At 40.4% G+C, this 21,378-nt stretch overlaps 1 protein-coding gene across 2 annotated transcripts in view; it reads right to left on the bottom strand.

Moving 5' to 3' along the window:
• LOC140463056 (zinc finger and BTB domain-containing protein 46-like) overlaps nt 1–21,378 on the bottom strand; it is a 98,223-nt gene that overhangs the window by 69,256 nt on the left and 7,589 nt on the right. For both annotated transcript variants that reach the window (XM_072556697.1, XM_072556696.1), the window contains exon 2: nt 11,102–11,216. In XM_072556697.1, coding sequence (XP_072412798.1) covers nt 11,102–11,160 — 59 coding nt within the window. In that variant the 5' untranslated portion in view covers nt 11,161–11,216. The remainder of the gene's footprint in view (nt 1–11,101; nt 11,217–21,378) is intronic.

Genomic DNA, 21,378 nt, shown 5'->3' on the forward strand with positions numbered 1-21,378 from the left:
AATATTGAGTACAGGAGTTGGGAGGTCATGTTGCGGCTGTACAGGACATTGGTTAGGCCACTGTTGGAATATTGCGTGCAATTCTGGTCTCCTTCCTATCGGAAGGATGGTGTGAAACGTGAAAGCGTTCAGACAAGATTTACAAAGATGTTGCCAGGGTTCGAGGATTTGATCTATAGGGAGAGGCTGGGGCTTTTTTTCCTTGGAGCGTAGGGGGCTGAGGGGTGACCTTGACGGACGGACGGACAGACAGACAGACATACAGAGTCTTTTCCCTGGGATCGGGGAGTCCAGAACTAGAGGGCATAGGTTTAGGGTGAGAGGGGAAAGATATAAAAGAGACCTATGGGGCAACTTTTTCACACAGATGGTGGTATGTGTATGGAATGAGCTACATGGGGAAGTGGTAGAGGCTAGTACAATTGCAACATTTAAGAGGCATTTGGATAGGTATATGAATAGGAAGAGTTTGGAGGGATATGGGCCAGATGCTGGCAGGTGGGACAAGATTGGGTTGGCACATCTGGTCGGTATGGACGGGTTGGACCAAAGATTCTGTTTCCGTGCTGTACATCTCTGATTCTATGACCTCCACAGTCTACTGTGGGAATGAGTCCCACAGACTCACCACCCTCTGGCTCTAAACAAAACCCAAGGCTCTGTAACAGAATGCAAGCAGCACGCAAAACAAAGCAAATGAACTGAGAGTATAAAACAAAATAAATTCATCTGAAAGTCAGCTGAACTGAGCTACTGCACTTATACAACTTCTTATCAACAATAGCTTCCCATGATTACATGACAATGTTTGATATACTGTTGCTTTAAAGGTCAAACCAGTCAAGTGTCCTCAATTTCGATGTCACATAACTCAAATTCACCAATCATTTGAGGAGCAAAGTAGAGCCATTTGTTGGTAACACTGCACATACCAAACCAATTCCAGAAATTTTATCTTAAAAGACGAAGACCAGTGTTAAGCTGTAGGCTTTACATTTCTTACTAAAATACCAATGCTTCTGGAAATTAAAGAAAAGGTGCATTCAAAAATTATTCTTGGACAATACACATTATACTGAAGCTGTAATATAATTAAGTTGCATTCATATTATCTACAATAGATATCCCAAATTTTCCAAAATAAACAGGCACCATTTTAAAGTTTACATAAAACTTACAAAGTTATTCAGGCTTTAAGTGACTGTTTTTGCAATATTGACAGATAATTGGTAGTTTTCCAACAAGTATGAATGTAGGAAATGATAAGATACATCATGACAGAAAGGGTTAAAGAGTAAGGACTCAGTAGATCAACAGATACAGGTTACAATAATAATAAAATGCCAAAAGTAAGACTCAGTAACTGAATGCACATAGCATTCAGAACCAAACAAATGAACTGAGCGCGCAAATCGAAATAACTAAGAGCTGATGCCAGAACATATAAGAGTTGGCACTGCAGTACTAATAGGTTTGGAGACATTGAAACGTCTTAGTACATGAGATACAAAAACATGGAAAAATGGTTTTGTTCAATTACTGATGGTACAAGCACAAAAAAAGAGAGAGGTGGCCTAAATTCAGGACTCCAAGATGTATGAAGTGATTGAGGTAGAGATGGAAAATGCGAAAGACAAGTCATCAATTATGGGAGAAGCACACTGTAGAATGGGTTACAAAGAAGAAATAATCGGAGCTTGCCCAAAAGATAGTGATCATTGAGGATTTTAATCTCCATATACAATGGGGAAAAAAAAAATCAGGTGCCTATAAACAGCCTGGATCAATGGTTTATTGGAGGTTTTGGGGTATTTTCTGAGAAACATACATGCTGGAGCCATTCAGAATGCAAGCTGCAAGAGAATCTTTCCAGATAAGATGAACTCAGTAAAACCACCCCTTTCAGCATCTATAGCATCTTCCCAAGTAGGGAGTGATGTCCTCACAGAGGAACCAGGAAGAAGGCATTTATTCCGTTATAATTTTGAAGATAATTACAACCTGTTCCTTCTTACCCCTCAGTCACACATGCATGCACACAGGCACTCTCTCACCAACACACGACAGAGGCTCTCTCTCTCAGGTTTGAAGTGAACTCAGTAGAACACTGACTCGCCAAAGTCGAGAAGTCATGCTTCAGTTATACAGGGTATTGATTATACCATATCTACAGTACTATGTACAATATTATGTACAATATTTAAGAAATGACAAACTTGCTGAAAACAATTCAGAGAAGGTCTACCTACTAATACCTGCACTGTGTGGATTTCTTACAAAGCTCAGACAGACGACACTTCTACCAACTGGAGTTTCGAAAAGGAAGAGGCGATGGGATATTAAAGAGTTAATTTGCTCTGGTGACCTGCTAGAAATTAGGGTGCCTGAGAGTAGGGTGGTGTGACTTTGTTTTTGTCTTATCGGTGGAATGTCGGAGGTTTACATTCCCATCCCTTGCCATTCAGTGATGATTTACACGGTCATCATCACCTATTCAGAAATCAATAAGAACATTATATTTGAAATTCTGACTACTCACTGTACTTAAGAAAAAAATTCACACCAGATTTGACCATTAAGAGATGATTTGCATTACATTGTTTCAGAAGGTAAGGCGGTCATTGCATTGTATCGAGTGGCATATGACAATGAGGGAGTGACTGGGGGTTGCCTTGTCAGCATTACTAACTGTGACGTAAAGATTTTGTATAAAGGAAGGACTGTTTTCCTTTGTACAGAGAGAGCTTCCCTAGACATGCCTTACAAGTATGGAGAGGAGTGTTCAGGGTTTCTCCAAAAGCTTGTACTGTATTTAATAAACTTGGTTCCTTGTTCACTGAAGTTGGTATGTTGCAGTTGCATCAAGTGTGTACGATCCTCACAAAAAAGAACTTAGAAGTGTCTTGACTGAAACATACTGGATCCTGAAAGGTCTTCATAGAGTGGATGTGGGAAGATGTTTCCTCATAAGGAAAAATCTAGCACTGGGATCAGTCAGGGGGCTTTGAGGATTTTGAATCTTTGGAACTCTTCCTCATAAAGTGGTGACAATGTCTGAGTTTTCTTTTAAGGTAAAGATACACAGATGCTTGACTCAGTGCTAAGTAGTCAATGTTGATATCAGATTAGCTAAATATCACTGAATGGTGAAGCCACCTTGAAGGACCCAGTGACCTACTTCTGTTCCCAATTTCTGTGCTTGTATTTTAATACCTTCAATTTTTAGTAGATGTTAAATTCAACCAAGAATTAAGCAGTGCTTGATTTACGAACTGAAGCTCAACTATAATGATTAAAAATGGGATGCATCAGAAAAGCACATAATGGTAAGAAGAATATTTAAACTGGGGATATTGACAAGTATTTAAAGTGTTTATTAGTTCATTAACAAAATACTGGGGTTTAGGAGAGACCAACTTTTGACTAAACATTTGATTGGCCCTTAGTGAAAATGCATTAGCTTCACAACGCATAGGGTATGTCTGGGTGAGCTGTGTTTTGCCAAGGACAAATGACAGCACAAAATCTTAAAGCAATTCACAACGCGTTGTTTCCTTGCCATAAATTGCTGGATAATTCATTAGCAGTAACATTAAACTCATGATTTTCTCAACGAAATCTCAGATTTCCTTTTCATAAGGATCATTAGAGATTTGAGACAGACATAGCTTAACTTAGTAATTTAGATTTTAAAGTATTTATTTTGTGTCCCCTACAGTACATAAATAATACAATCCTAAAGCATCAAAAGAAAATCACTTCATTCTACTTCTAAAATCAGCATCTATTCATTGCATTGAAATTATCCTGACCATGAATCCTCTTTATTTGGGCTACTCAAATGCCAGACTACTCAGCTTTTTCCAGATCAGACTTCATAAAGTAAGCATGGGTCACACCTGATATTATGACAGCAACTAAGTTCAACTTTACTACACAATTTTAGCCGAACAAGTTTTATATACTAACTCTCCATAACTGCTATCTTCTCTCAGTCATAATAATCTGCCAATAAAAGCAAATTCAATATTTATGATATCATAAATAAAGCACTGATCTTGCGTTTGTTTTTAATTTATTTCAGCCAAGTCTGAATATCTCTAACTACAGACAATAAAGTAACTCTTTGCTTCTCAGAGTTGCTGGCATGGGTATTATCTCACATTCTTGAACTAACCAATATTGTTACAAGCCTACGATTTGATGCCGATGACAGATAACTCACCCTCAATAAATAATTGTGCCATTTCCCAGCTTTTCAAAGGGCATAAAAACAATTTTAATTTCAATTAATGTAAATATTGTGCAACTTTTCGCTTATTTTCAGACACAGAGCTGTTTCAACTGTGACATGAGGAATGGACTGGTAATGAAGCTCCCCAACTCCACCAGATAGCAAGACTTAGACCAGGCTTCTTAAATAACCCAAAATAAGACTATAAAACAAAACTGACTATTTATGAGTGGTAAACTCTAGCTCACACTAATCTATTTTCTGTAATTACAATGATGTCTCCTGTTCGCAAAGCACCTCAAAAACGATCATCAGCTCTGCAAATTAATACTTGCTTTAAAAAGGAGCAAAAACACCTCTGTTTCAGACACTTAGCCAACAAAGGACAGAACTTGATGAACCCTTACAATCCAAGGACCATCTTGTTAACAAAATGAAAATTGTTAACCACCATATATTGATGATAGTTAGTCAGTTTGGACTGAAATAAAGTTGGGTCAGAGGCTTCGGAAAGTGGCCACAGTTTAATTCACCAGCATTAACATAGTTAAAAATACTGGTAATCGTAAAATCTCAGGTTTCAAGAAATATTCACTGAGAGAAGGAGGGACACCTGTAACTCTTGGGGCTTCTTTTTGTGCCAAATTTGACAGCTTCTCTGTTTCCACACACTCAAGACTGCAAGCAACCAGTGGAGCAGAGGCCTGGTTTTCCATCAAGTAAAGGCCATCAACACATCTCTCATCTCCCTAAAAGCCTTAATTAACTTTTGTCCAGAGTAAAATTTCATTTTAACAGCAGGTAGATCACAGCATACAATAAACTAATGACCTCATTTTCTTCGAAGCCAAATGATAAATGGATTTTCAATTAATGAAGTGTGCAAACAGTTGCATACCTTCACTTTTTCCAGTCTCTAATTCCAAACAATCCTTAAAAATGATCCAAGTTGATATTTTTCTTTATAAAATTATTCATCAGTTGTGGGTGTTGCTGGTTGGGTGAGCATTTATTACCCATGCCTTGTTTCCGTTGATAAAGCAGTGGTAAGCTGACCACTTGGGAGTTAAGAGGAAAGTGATGCTGGAAAAGCACAGCAGGTCAGGCAGCATCTGAGGAGCAGAAATATCGACGTTTTAGGCAAATGCCCTTCATCAGGACTGCAGTCCATATGGTATAAGCAGACCCACAATGCCCTTATGAAGCAGTTCCAGAATTTTCATCCATTGACACCAAAAGAACAATTATATTTTTCCAACAGGATGGACAGTGCATTGGGACATAACTTGCAGATGGTCGTGTTGCCAAATATCTGCTGCCATTCTCCTTCTGGATGGCAGTAGCTGTAAGTTTGGAAAGTACTATCTAAAGGGTCTTGGTGAATTTCTGCAATGCTTCTTGTAGACAATATACATTGCTGCAACACAACATTAGTGTTAGATGGAATAATTGCTTGAGAACATCGTACCACCGACGCATCCGAACTCAAGGTCGTGCTGCATTTGGACACTGACTCCTCGGATACTGAAACAGTCACCAATGGTGAGCATCAACGGAACATTCCGATATCTGAACTTATGATCGGGGGAAGCTCATTGATAGCTCAGGACGATTGAGCCTGGTTTACCTTGAGGAACTCAGAAGACTTGTGTTGCAGTGCTAGTATCACTTCCTCTGAGCCAGAAGAACCACGTTCAAGTCTCACCAGTTCCATATGTGGATAATAGCATCACTAGGCAAGTAAATTAGAAAACATCTACAAGAGGAACTTTACCTCTGAGTCATGGTCGAGGTTCAAATGCCACCTGCTTTAGAGGTGTGTAACAATCTTGCTGAAAAGCTGATAATCATCGATCTATCTTGAGGAACTCCTACAGAGATACCTTGAAATGAGGTAACTGACATTCAGTAACCAAATCACCTTTCCTTGTGATGGATATAACTCCAACCAGTGGAGATACACCCCTCAGATTCCCCTTGGCTCCTTTTGTTCAGGCTTCTTAACGTCACAATTGGTCAAACATCACCTTGATATCAAGGAAAGTCACTTTCAACTCACCTTGACTTTTTTTGTTTTAAACCAAACTATTCAGACATGTTCAGACACCTCTGGGCAGGCAGAATGTCACCTTATGGCCTAGACTTGTACTGCTGATAAGGTGAATGCATTTGAGATTACACCATTACAGAATGGATTGCATTGATTAATTTAGTTGCCCGATTAAGCTTTATCATACACAAAAAGCATGCACATATGAGACACATCCTTCCAATGGCTGTCACACAGGTTCAGTAACATGTACTTGGTCAAACATTTGGTTAGTTTATGCATTAATAGAGACTAAAATACTATATACAGATACTTCCTATAGCCATAATCTTTGAGCCCACTATTTTGCCTGATGGGGTGGCGAAGCGTCTGGAGGTGAACCTTCCAGCTGAGTGAGCAAACCTACATCCAGAACCTCAACCTGAGCTACAAATCTTCTCAAAACTCGCTAAATAGTTTAGCTTTTGCTCAAGAGAGAATCCCTCCATAACAGAGACAGCCTAGTGAACTTTTGCTCATCTGTCTCCAATGAAATAATATCTTTCCTTAATAAAGGGGATCGAAACTGCTCACACAGTATTCCAGATGCTGTCTCTCCAGCACCTTGTTCAGTTGCACTAAGATTTCCCTCCACTTGTGCACCAACTCCCTTGAAATAAGGGCCATCATTCCATTAGCACACAAGTATCCCCAGGTCCCTTTGCAGGCAGCATGGTAGCTCAATGGTGAGCACTGTTTCCTCACAGCGCCAAGGACCCAGGTTTGATTCCAGCCTTGAGCAAGCACATACTCCCCCTTGTTTGCGTGGGTTTCTTCTGGGTGCTCCAGTTTCCTCCCACAATCCAAAGATTTGCAGGTTAGGTGAACTTGCCATGCTAAGTTGCCCAGTGTTCAGGGATGTGTAAGTTTGGTACATTAGTCAGGGTTAAATATAGGATAATAGGGTTGGGGAATGGGTGTGGATGGGTTATGCTTTGGAGGGTCGGTGTGGACTCAATGGGCCAAATGGCCTGCTTCCACACTGTAGGGATTCTATGACTCTATTGTTAACTTGCAAAATTACTGGAAAAAAAGATTAAAATTAGTCACTAACAATACAGCTGGCAGTGATGCGGACATTTCCAATAATCATTCTTTTTTCTGTGACACAAAAGTAGCAACACATCAAAAACATCACCGGCTCCAAGGTACTTTCAGACATCCTTCCAACATCCCACAGCCTTCATTTCGTGCTTTCGTGGCCAAGTTCTTTCAGAGAACATACAACATAACAGCGCACTACAGGCCCTTTAGCCCTCGATTTTGCATCAACCTATAAAACCAATCTGAAGCCCACCTAACCTACACTATTCGATTATCATTCCAATGACCATTAAAATGCCTTTAAAGTTGGCAAGTCTACTACTGTTGCAGTAGGGCATTCCACGCCCTTACTACGCTGAGTAAAGAACCTACCTATGACATGTGTTCGATATCTATCACCTCTCAATTTAAATCTATGTCCCCTTGTACTAGCCATCGCCATCCTAAGAAAAAGGCTCTCACTGTCCACCCTACCTAATCCTCTGATCATCTTCTATGTCTCTATTAAGGCACATTTCAACCTCCTTCTCTCTAACGAAAACAGCCTCAAGTCCCTCAGCCTTTCCTCATAAGGCCTTCCCTCCTTACTCAGCGACATCCTGGTAAATCTCCTCTGCACCCTTTCCAATGCTTCCACATCCTTCCGATAATGCAGCAACCAGAACTGTATGCAATACTCCAAGTGTAGCCGCACCAGAGTTTTGTACAGCTACAACATGGCACGATGACTCCAAAACTCAATCCCTCTACCAATAAAAGCAGACATACCATATCAACTTGGGCTCTATGCACATGGACACAGATCTCTCTGCTCATCCACACTACCAAGAATTTACCATCAGCCCAGTACGCTGTGTTCCTATTACTACTTCCCAAGTCAATCACCTCATATTTTTCTAGAAAAGTAATCAGCCGCCGTAAACAGTTTACCTTTTAAGTTAAAAAAGGAACATGGATCAGGAAGCATATTATATAAATACAAGGGGATTCCCAAAGTACTTTAAAGCCAAAAAAATACTTCTGAAGTGCAGCACTGAACTGTATTCCAAATATGATCAGAATCAACACTCATTAAAAATGTCATGACAGAAATATGTAGCAGGATAACGGTGAGTTCCCAATGCTCCATGATTCCTATTCCGCAGGAACTGTTAGAATTAATTTGTTTCACCCTGGTTTTCTTTTTACCAGTTTTCTGCAGACAAACTATAAAGCAATTAATACCTTGTGCACCAGTGCCTACCCTCAGTGTTCTCAATCTAATTTTTTAACATCCAATCACTCCAATTTCACAAACTGCACACATTCCCATCTTGTGCATTGTGTAGGTAAAGGTAAAATCAATAAGAATTTAAAGACTCGGCATATCAGATTATCCCATACATTTTCAGATCACATATGACAGAACCAGGTATTAATCAGCATCTGACGCAGCTCTTCACTGACCAGGTGAAAAGTCTGCTGACAGCTCAGTGTTGATTAACAACCATTACCGTAATGTACCGTAATATGGCTAAGCCATACATATGGCAGAGTTTTAGTAGAGGATGCAGTTTATCAGTTATGGAGAAGATTCATGCAGTTTTTACAAAGTTCCTAAAATCTAATTTTAAAAATGCTAAAAATGAAACAACTTATATCGCCTGGCCTAAAGAGTTATTGTGGTTCATCACTGGTATTGATGTTGAGTAGCAACAGAATTCTAAGGGGCCTTGGAGAAAGATTAACCAAAACTATGCAAAACCATACCTAACCCTTGAATACAACGTTTTTCATGCTTTCTGGCCAATCCAAATGCAAATGGACTTCCTAATATAGATTAGATTTGATTCCCGACAGTGTGGAAACAGGCCCTTCAGCCCAACAAGTCCACACCGACCCTCCAAAGAGTAACCCACCCAGTCCCATTTCCCTCTGACTCATGCGCTCAACACTACGAGCAAGTTAGCATGGCCAATTCACCTGACCTGCACATCTTTGGATTATTCAAGGTTACTTGTCTTAAAAATACATCAATGGCTTTCTGCAAACCAAGTCTGCTCAACTGCTGTAATACCGATCTTAAGAGGGCTGCTAACAGTCAACATGCAGGTCTAGCAACAAGTCCATCGTGAACTTTTCAAATTTGCCACGTCAAATCTCCCTCTCTCCTCCCCTTTAAGAGGAAAACATCTGCAAAGAATAGCATTCCTTAAATAGTAACTTAATCAATGAACATTACAAGATGTACACTTATTAGTCTCTAGCCTCCACTGTGTTACATTTTGACATGATTGACCAAAGACCACATGGGGATTGGAAATTGGGTACAGAATTTGACAGACAGCACTTTGATTCCGAATGTTACTGGGACAATTTGAAAATAATATATGCAAAGGAAAGACAGACAGACAGAATACCCAATGAAACAGGACCTCAAGTGTGCATATTTGAAGCAAAAAACTAAAAACCTGGATGACAGTCAATGTCCAGTTATCTCATATACATGACTCAAACACAAGTAACAATGGAAAACTGAATAGTGAAACAACATATTTTTTGATTTTCTCACAACCAATGAAGATGATAAGCCTTCTTGTAAAATCTAAGGCAGACTGTAAAGTTTTAATTAAAGCAAGCATCAGTGTCGACAAGCTTCACAATTCAGAGAAATGCTCGAATTCAGTCCAATCTACAATTGGAGCTATTCTGTCACCGATTAGCAGTAAGGCTGTGACAGTTGACCTGCAAAATGGCCTAACTCAAAGGAAGGAAAGAAAACCAGTTCAGTTCTCCCACTTTTGGTTGTTGTCCAAGAATTCCTGACTACCACTGTTGGAAAGTACATGTGTAAGGACAGGATAGGATTGTTCTCACGCATTTCAGAGTCAAATACTCAATGCAAAGTCGCACACCTTAACAGTCACATCAACAAATTATTTCTGAAAATATTTCTCTATCCAGAAGGAGCAAGCAGAGCCTTGACATCAAGAAGATTGAGGAAAAGAGGAAACAAAAGTGTGCAATACTGATTTCTCTACATCACTTTGATGTATACCTTCTCAAGAGAAACAGAACGAATCCATATGGTCAAGTCAAGGAAGAGGAGTATTCTGTGTTGAAATGTGCGTTGACCATTTAGTTGTGGCAAGTTACTTTGGAGTTCACTTACAATTTGACACTTTGTGCTTTTAGTACTGGATAATTCCAGATTGGTTGATTAGATGCATTCTATCTAGAACCAAGTTCAACAGAAGTATAAGTTTATTCTGCAACTGCATAAATAATCCATGAAAACATAGTGGTTTATTAAGTTTCATATTGGTAGCCTCCATCTCAACAATATTCTTACAGAAATTCTTTGCATGGTAAAGCACCAGCTTAGTAGCTCACAAGTGTACCATGCATCTATTCCAATAAAGTGCTATTCCACTTTCGGCAAACAACAGTGCAAGCTGCAATGTCTACTCTGCCAACTAGCTGATCACTTCCAACAAGATAAATGTAGTGGCTGGTTTTTACTTTAACGCTTTGTGATCCTCCGGAGTACATGATTGCACATTTAAGAAATAGAGATCAGAGCCATTTCAGTATACGTGAATTAACATAGAATAATGTTTGAAAGTAGCAAATCTACTTCAATTATGATCTGACCTTTCCTGGTTTTCCTACATTACCTCCATTCAAAAAAAAAAGCCACTTGGTTTAAATAATATCAAAACTTCCTTATTATACTTTAACGTATTTTTACTTACTGTCTTTCTTTGTCTCGCTGTCCCTCTCCTTCATCAACGTAGTGCCAGTTTCTCCCCATTGTCTCTCACGATTGCTCACAATCTCCTAGCGCTTTAAAATGAAGAGAACTCCCACCTGAAGTGAAATGTATAATCAGCAAATGTCATTTTTGCACAATCGCACCAATGCTGCAATGTCAATTAGCAGCCAGGCACAAAGTAACAAATAAAGCTCAATAAGCTACAGGTTTCAGTTAAGGCCAAATTTGAACATGAAACATTTTAATAACAATGCCGATAAATGTGACCATCTTCTCCTTTGTTTCTACAGGTAGTTTTTCTATAAAGCAATGGTTGCATTCTTGTCTGACATCATAGTATAGAAAAATTGCATTTTACAAACAGTGATTGAAAGTGTTGCCTACGTAATCATGTTACAGCCAACACACATTTTAAAAGTTCACGCTTTAGAAACAGTGTTCCTAATTTGTCAATGTTATAGCAAATTCTCGTTATTAAAACACGTTTTCTAACAGAATCACCTGCATTTCAGTTTGACATTGCATTAGGAGTAAAACAACTGATAGCTAAGTATAAACGATAAAAATTAGTCCCTGAAAAAAAAACAGCAGCAAGAACAGATAATTAACAGAAGGCAAAGCATTGAAAACAGCACCTAAAAAATGAGTGATACTTTTTCTTGCTGAACACTGTCAAAACATTGAAAACTTTACTCATGCTGTAATTATACTCTGCATACAAACAATTGCAAAAGATCTTGGATATTTCTATATTCAAGTTCACTAGCACAAGGTTAATCATTTCAAAGGGAGTGCTGAATAAAAGAGTCTGCATACAACTGAAGTCTTCTTGTATTGAGGAAAAACTATTCATTGTTTGGATCAGACCATGCCCACAAATGCTGGTGGGTTGTGTTATTGCAGATCAATCATCCCAGGTCCACAAATTGCAGGACTTCACTGTACAAGTGTGCACCCTTTAAATCTAGTGAAGCCTGGCAGGGATATCCAAAACCAAACGGAAATCGGGAACTGATTATGGTAATATGATAATTAAAGGATAATTGGGTGTGCGTTTGATTCGGTGAAGTTTATAGGGGAACAAGCAATGTTAATGGAGTTTATGAAGGAAGAGGATAAATAAAACTCTTACTCGAAAAGCATATGCCTGGACTCTGCCTAACCAGCATTAACATTAAACATTCACTCCTTTCACCACAGGCAGATGGCAGTTGCAGTATACCAACTGCAAGATACACTGCAATAAGCACAGTACTCCAACAGTACCTCCAAACCTGTGAACTTTACCACCAAGAACACCACTACCTGCAACTTTCCTTTCAAGTTACTAACTACCCCAACACCAACTCCTTCACTGTCACTGCCAATACCTTCGAACACCCTCGCTAAAAGCACCATAGATGTACCCACATCAGATGGACTGCAATGATTCAAGAAGGCAGCTCTTCACCACCTTTCCAAGAGCAATTAGTTATGGATGATCAATGCTGGCCTTACCAGTGACACCCGTATTCATTGAAAGAATCGGAAAAAAAAACCAATTTACTAAAAGTTAACCTGAAGGCACAAACTTTACTTTTCTTTTGATTATACAAATGTGAATGTTTTTTCAACAATAATGAAGGCTGTAGGTTAAACCTATACTATTTTCACCACATTGCCATATCACATTTCTATATATAAAACTGCACGAACACCAGCCAAAATCACCAGTAATGTGTTGAACATTCTTAATTCATAACAAACTGACATTTTATGAAACAGATCTCACGATTTCAGGGGGCCCCAATACACTTTATAGCCCACACAGGTCTCTCTGAACTTTTGTAATGATGGGGAATGGCCCAAACAGTTCGTAAAATGCATAAACACAGCCATTTAAAGATTTTAGCCACGACAGAGAAACTAAACAGTTTTCATGTCAAACATCTCAATGCCTTGCACAGCCAACTAGGATACTTTTAAAAAGTCAATAAATCCATAGAATGCCTACAGTTTCAAAACAGGTCATTTGGCCCAACTTGTCAACTTCAATCCTCTGAAGCTTCTAAACTACTGGGCAATTTAACACGGCCAATCCACCTAACCTGCACGTTTTTGTGGGAGGAAATGGGAGCATCCAGAGGAAACCCATGCAGATGGGGAGGATGTGCAAACCATACACACCTACCTAAGGGTGGAATCAAACCCAAGTCCCTAACGCTGAAAGGCAGCAGTGCTAATTACTGAGCCACCATACTAACTGTACACATATTCAAGGTCCCTCAAAATGCAATGTGACAAATGTCCAAAGCATTTGCATCAGGGGAAAAACGGTGCTTCAGAGAGAAAAAAAAAAGCAGTGGCCTTTTCAGTAACAAGGAGTCACAGTGCAAATCACATGGTAATATGGATTGGACAAGATGATCAGAATGCATTACTCCACAATAGGCAAGCTAAAACCAAGGACGGAATACAGAGGTGGCTTGAATGAAAATGAAACTTTAAAAGAGGTGAACCATTGTAAACAAGCTGTTCCTGCCAAAGTAAACTTTTAGATGCTATAACCAGAAGTCTGAAACTAACATTAATGCAACTGACTAACAGCTAGTCCTTTTAGGGGTCAATATGAATGGCTGCCGATTTCAAATATGGGCTTATGCGTTGAATGTTTCAGTTATTTTTAACAATATTTCACCAAATAAAGCAAATATATGATTGCAATAAATTCACCATCATGACAACTTCTCATTTCAAAGGATCACACTCAGTTTCTTAGCGACAGCAATAAAGGGAGGTGCTTTTCATAGAAATCCACTATAATTCAGGTAGTTCCTTGACATGACATTGCTATTGTCTCATTAGGTAGCTACACCATCCTCTTTCTTTCCTTCACAATAGGAAGACATTGATTTATAGGAGACATAGTTGCATACTTAAACTTTGCCAATGGCTCTTCCTCTTATTGAGAAACAAGTATAAAGAGATAACAACCTAGAAAAGCACCAGAACAATGTTCAAGCTTGAACTTTATTCAACACCATTCTCGACATTTTGTCAGTAGACAGTGGACAAAGAACGCTTGGCCTGCATTGTTCGGTTATGCACAAGATGGTGTATTTACATGGTTATTGAGAACTATTATTTTTAACATTTTCACAATACTGCACAAGTTCAAAAATAAGGCATAGAAAACCAACACTCAAATTTGATTATAAATCTCTGAAGGTACAGCCTTCAGCTTTGCGAGCTTGAATTTGAAAACTTTTCTGGTTATATATAAAGGGAAAGATTAACGAAGTTAAATTTGGGTCCATTACAGACCGCAACAGGGGAATTTAAAACAGATATGCCAAGATAGAGGAGCTAAATAGTCCATCCTCATGGATGATGATTTTAAAAAACCCCAGAAATAAGAGATCCAAGCGGCTGGAGAAAATGAGAAACTGAAAGAAATTAGTGTTAACTTTAAAAAGAAACATTGAGCAAATAAAACAGGACAAGTTGACAAATCTTTACGGCTTGATGATTGATATCCTCAAGCATTCAAAAAGATGGTTACAAGGAATGTGGATGCTTTGGTAATCATTTTCAAAGTCCTTCAGATTCTGGAATCGTACCTGCAGATTGAAAGGTTGCAAATGTAAGCTCTTTATGTCAGAAAGAAGAGAGCAAGAGGATGAGAACTACAGATCTGTCAGCTTGACATGCATTGAAGTAGAACTATTCCATTCATCCTTCACTGTTTGCTTCACCATTCGAGATCCCAGATCATCATGTTCCTGCACTGTTCCCAAACATCTTGATGACATTACCATTTAAAGATCTCTCTTTACTTAATTTACTAAATACCTTTATTTCCTCAGTTCCAAACAAGAGTCAGATTGGTCTCAAAACATTAACTCTGTTTTCTGAACTCCAGCGATGAGGTGAGAATGACTGCTCTTGATTCACGATAGCTTTTGACAGAGTAAGGCTGGTCATCAGGGAAGGCTGACCACTGATTGGTGTCACCCCTAGCACATCATGCTATAAAACTCCTGAGGGCAGTCCAACCATATTCAGCTGCTTCATCAATGATCTTCGTTATATCATAAAATCTGAAGTGAAGATGTGTTAATCTGTGTACAATGTTCATCCCTGTTGGCAACTACTTGGATATTGAAGCTGTCCATGTATCGTTAGTCCTGGACAACAGCAGGCTTGAGTTCGTAAATGACAAATCACATTCATGTTCTAAGTGCCAGGCTTTAACCATCTCCAGCAAGAGAAAATTTAACCATTGTCTTTTGACATTTAGTCACATTCCTGTTACTGAATTCCTCACTATTATCATTCTGGGGACTGAACTGGATCAGCAATATAAATATTGGCTTTAAGAGTCAATGATTTCTTCGGTGAGCAGTTCACCTCCCGAATTCACAAAGTCAGATCAAGAACAACCATCAACAAGACAAAAGTTGCCAGGGTTGGAGGGTTTGAGCATTAGGAAGAGGCCGAATAGGCTCTTAGGTATGGCCTTATAGAGATTTATGAAATCATGAGGGGCATAGATATGATAAATTGACAAAGTATTTTCTCTGGGTTGGGCGAGTCCAGACCTAGAGGCCATAAGTTTAGAGTGAGAGGGAAAGATATAAAAGGGACCTAAGAGGCAACTTTTTCACACAGAGGGTGGTACATGTATGGAATGAGCTGCCAGAGGACATGGTGGAGGCTAGTACAATTACAGCATTTAAAAGGCATCTGGATGGGTATATGAACAGGAAGGATTCAGAGGAATATAGGCCAAATACTGGCAAATGGGACTCAATTAATTTAGAATATCTGTTTGGCATGAAAATGTGTACAGGGTATGAGCAGGTAGGGAAGAGTTAAGTTTTGAATTTTGTCAAACAAGAGCTTCACCTGAGCATGACTCAGATCAAAACTTGCAGTTAACAAATGGTGTGCTGGAGGCAAGGGTAATGGGTTAACAAGGTGGAAAAGCATTCATTATGTGGAGCCATTTAACAATATTCAAAACATTCAATATGTAAAATTAACAAAGTGAAAAGTATTCATTATGTGAAGCCAGTTATTCATTGTGTAATAGCAGACGGCTTAATCTTTACAATTGGCACTTATTGAATCTAATGGTCACCCAACTAAAATGTATGCTGCCTTATCTGAATGCTCCTCCCTGTAAAATGATGATGTAACTCATTAAGAAACTGCTGTTCCAGAGAGAAGCTTGAGAACTTGTGTCCCGGTGCACATGGGTGATTCTTCTCTCTCCCTCCAGGGCCCAGAATAAAGATGAAGGAGATAACACCATACTGTGTGGGTGTTCTGCTTGTAGGGATGGGATGACAGACATGGATGAGTTGGACTGAAGCATCTGTTTGAGCTGTAAATCTCTATGACTCTCTGATTAGACAGGTTGGACTTTATAAAATGTATCCAGGAGAGTTTTTTCATGCCAGTAAATAAATAGTTCTCAGAGAGATGGGCAGTGTTAGACCTAATCCTAGAAAATGAAGCTAGTCACATGGCTCAAGCGTCACTTGACCCAAAACAAAGACATTGAAAAGTTCATCAACCTTACAAACAACTTCCACCCTAATCTCAAGTTCACATGGACAATCTCAGACACCTCCCTCCCTTTCCTGGACCTCTTAATCTCCATTCCTGGCAACCAACATGGACTTCAAACTCTCAGACTTGCACAGCTACCTGGACTATATCTCCTCCTACCCTCTCTCGAGTAAAACGCTGTCCCTTGCTCCCAATTCCTGTGCCCCCACTGTATCTGGTCCCAGGAGGAGCAATTCCACTCTTGAACACTCCAGAGGGCCTCTTACCTCAAGGACCGCAAATGCCCCTCCCACATGTTCCACGATGCCCTCCAGTACATCCTTGAACCTCACCCATCCAACCACAACAAGGATTAAAACCCCCTGGTCTTCACATTACACCCCCCCCCCCCCCCCCAAATCTCCGGATACAGCGCATCATCCTTTGCTATATCTGCCACCTACAGTCAGACCTCACCACCAGAGATACATTTCCCTCACACCCCTATTAGCAATCTGCAGAGACCATCCCCGTCTCAACTCCCTTGTTAGGTTCACTACCCGAACCCCCACCCCCCACCCCCTAAACTAAGCCACCCTCTACTCCCGGCACTTTCCATTGCCACTGCAAGAGGTCTAAAACCTGCACCCAGACCTCCCCCCCTTCACCTCCGTCCAAGGCCTCAAAAGGATCCTTCCACAATCAGCAGAGATTTTCTTGCACATCTGAACACTTCAACTGTTCGCTACTCTCAATGTGGTCTCCTCGACATTGGGGAGACAGGCCACCAACTCATGGAACATTTCAGGGAACATCTCCAGGACACATGTACCAAACAACCCCACCATCATGTAGCCAACCACTCCAACTCCCACAAGCAAGTCCTGAACCTCCTCCACTGTCAAATGCTAGGCACCTGACACCTGGAGGAAGAACGTCTCATTTTCCAGCTTGGGGCCCTCTAACCACATGGCAATGTCAATTTCACCAGTTTCCTCATCTCCCCTCCCCTACCTCAGCCCAGATCCAACCCTCCAACCAGGCACCACCCTCTTGAACTGCTGTACCTGTCCATCCTCCTTCCCACCTATCACCTTCACCCCCAACCCTGCATCCACCTATTGCCTTCCCAGCTCCCCCCCCCCCCAGCCCAACTCCTGCTCCTATTCACCTCTCAACCTCCTTCTCCCCCCACCCCCCACCCCAATAGTGATCAGCTGGTAAACTGGGCAGGAGCAATGGTCGATGGAATTTAATTCTGATAAATGCAAGGTGATGCATTTTGGGAGGTCTAATAAGGGAAGGGTATAGTAGGTCCCTCGGGAATTTTGAGGAACAAACAGACCTTGATGTACAAGTCCACAGATTCCTGAAGGTGTCAGTACAGGTAGATAGGGTGGCGAATGTGTCAGAAAGGATGCTTGTCTTTGTTAGCCAGAGAATAGAATACAGTAGAAAGGAAGTCTCGTTACAAAGGCCACAGATAGAATACTGTGCACAGTTCTGTTGATAGTGCTGAAGAGGAGGCAGAGGAGATTCATCAGGTTGTTACCTGGGATGGAAAGTCTCAGTTATTAGGAGAGACTGGATAGACTGGGTTTGTTTTCCCTGTAGCAGAAGAGGCTGAGTGGAGATCGGATTGAGATAGACTAAATAATAAGATATAGATAGAGTAGATTATAAGAATCTTTTCCCCATAGCAGACGTGTCTAAGATTACAGGGCACAAGTTTAAGGCGAGTAAGTGGTTTAGAAAGAATCTAAGGAAAACTTTTTTTCACCTAGGTGGCAGAAATATGCAATGTGCTGTCGAGAGGACGGCAAAGGCAGATACTCTTGCAACATTTAAGAAGCATCTGGACAAGCATTTAAAATGCAACAGCAAAGTAGGCTATGGACCAAGGGCAGATAAACAGGATTAGTGTAGTTTGGTGTTTGTTACCCAGCAGAGACAATAGCCTGAAAGGTCCATGCTGTATGACTCCCACCATTAGTAATAACTGATGCTATCCAACTGTCCTTGTTTGTTTTCTAGTCCACATGGAAAACGTACACTGACTTTCTGTTCTCAAGCTACACATTAGTTCAGGGCATCTTAAGTTTAGATACAGAATAAGGCATCAAGCAAAAAACAAAGGCGGCTAAAATTCTCCCATTCTCATCAAACCCAGAATTTTCTGGATCATTGAGAATACTTTAAAAGAAAAAAAACACACAGGAATGACATTTTGCCAAAAGGAGATGGTGTTAAAAAAATACAGTGAACAAACATAAAAAAGCACAACATTAATTTAGTCCCTTATGTACCCTATTGAAGAAGTCATACTACAATTCCTCACCAAAAAAGCTTTTTCAGTTATAATAAGTTAGTACATTTCAGTTGGATGGCTAGGTGGGGGATGATCACAAGAGGAGGACCACAGAGGAGGAAAAGAACCAGATTTTGTGCTCATACATCCAATCAAATGCTCTCTACTTGGATGTGTACATATGTAGATGTCAGCTGAGACAAAATCCAAGCTCAGTTATGAAATCCTCACTGTTGAAGCAACCTGCTAACATTCACTGTTTTGGTTCATATTTGAAGAAAGCTGATTTGGTTATGGCACTGGACGCTTGCCAAAACACACGTAACTATACCCAAGTATAAGGCACCCCCTCAGGACAAGAGAAGAAATAGCCCAAATAAACGAGTCCCACAGCTTAGAGCTCGTCATTTGATTCATGTTAAGCAAAAAGCCACATTTCTCCAAGCAATCTACCTAATATATGAAATTACATATTTGCCATAACAGTTTGCTGCACGTACTCTACTCATCTGTTATTATAGTGAAGAATGCTCCTCAAAGGCTGGCAATTCATCCAACCAGGATTACTACTGGATCAGGCAATGAAGAACTTTACGCATTCTGTTGCTAATATATCTACAACCAAATTTTACCCATATAGTTCTGAAACAGTCTAAAAAGGTAGGGCAGGTGACTGAGGTGTCAGGGGAGAGCACTTTGGGGCCAGCAACCATAATTCTATTAGTTTTAAAATAATAATGAAAAAGGATAGGCCAGATCTAAAAGTTGAAGTTCTAAATTGGAGAAAGGACAATTTTGACGGTATTAGGCAAGAACTTTAAAAAGCTGACTGGGGGCAGATGTTCGCAGGTAAAGGGACAGCTGGAAAATGGGAAGCCTTCAGAAATGAGATAATGACAGCCCAGAGAAAGTATATTCCTGTTAGGGTGAAAGGAAAGGCTAGTAGGTATAGAGAATGCTGAATGACCAAAGAAACGGAAGGTTTGGTTAAGAAAAGAAAGGAAGCATAAGTAAGGTATAGACAGGATAGATCGAGTGAATTCTTGGAGTATAAAGGCAGGAGGAGTATACTTCAGAGGGAAATCAGGAGGGCAATAAGGGGACATGAGATAGCTTTGGCAAATAGAATTAAGGAGAATCCAAAGGGTTTTTACAAATACATTAAGGACAAAAGGGTAACGAGGAAGAGCAGCACTGTCTCCCTGACTTGTCCGACCTACCTATCTCCTTTTCCACCTACCCACTCCACCCACTCCTCCTTGACCGATCACCTTCATGTCCTCCCCCACTCACCCATTGTACTCTATGCTACTCTCTCCCCATCCCCACCCTCCTCTAGCTTATCGCTCCACGCTTCAGGCTCTCTGCCTTTATTCCTGATGAAGGGCTTTTGCCCGAAACGTCGATTTCGCTGCTCGTTGGATGCTGCCTGAACTGCTGTGCTCTTCCAGCACCACTAATCCAGTATAGGGCCCCTCAAAGATCAGCAAGGCAGACTTTGTGTAGAGCTGCAGAAAATGGGGGAGATACTAAATGAGTATTTTGCATCGGATTTACTGTGGAAAAGGATATGGAAATAGATGGTGACACCTTGCAAAATGTCCATATTACAGAGGAGGAAGTGCTGGACGTCTTGAAAAGCATAAAGGTGGATAAGTCCCCAGGCCTGATCAGGTGTACCCGAGAACTCTGTGGGAAGTTAGAGAAGTGATTGCTGGGCCTCTTGCTGAGATATTTGTATCATCGACAGTCACAGGTGAGGTGCTGCAAGACTGGAGGTTGGCTAATGTGGTGCCACTGTTTAAGAAAGGAGGTAAGGACAAACCAGGGAACTGTAGACCAGTGAGCCTGACCTCGGTGGTAGGCAGGTTATTGGAGGGAATCCAGAGGGACAGGCTGTACATGTATTTGGAAAGGCATGGACTGATTAGAGTTAGTCAACATGGTTTTGTCCGTGGGAAATCATGTCTCACAAGCTTGACTGGGGTTTTGAAAAAGTAACAAAGAAGATTAATGAGGGCAGAGCGGTGGATGTGATAAGGCATTCAACAAGGTTCCCCATTGAGACTGACTAGCAAGGTTAGATCTCATGGAATACAGAAAGAACTAGCCATTTGGATACAGAACCGGCTCAAAGGTAGAAGACAGAGGATAGTGGTGGAGGGATGCTTTTCAGACTGGAGACCTGTGAGTACCACAACAATCGGTGCTGGGCCAACTACTTTTCATCATTTATATACATGATTTAGATGTGAGCATAAGAGGTACAGTTAGTAAGTTTGCAGATGACACCAAAATTGGAGGTGTAGTGGGCAACGAAGGTTACCTCAGGTTAAAACGGAATCTTGATCAGATGGGCCAATGGCTGAGAAGTGGCAGATGGAGTTTAATTTAGACAAATGTGAGTGCTGCAT

This window comes from Chiloscyllium punctatum, chromosome 37 (assembly GCF_047496795.1).
Source record: "Chiloscyllium punctatum isolate Juve2018m chromosome 37, sChiPun1.3, whole genome shotgun sequence".
Classification (NCBI taxonomy): Eukaryota; Metazoa; Chordata; class Chondrichthyes; order Orectolobiformes; family Hemiscylliidae; genus Chiloscyllium; species Chiloscyllium punctatum.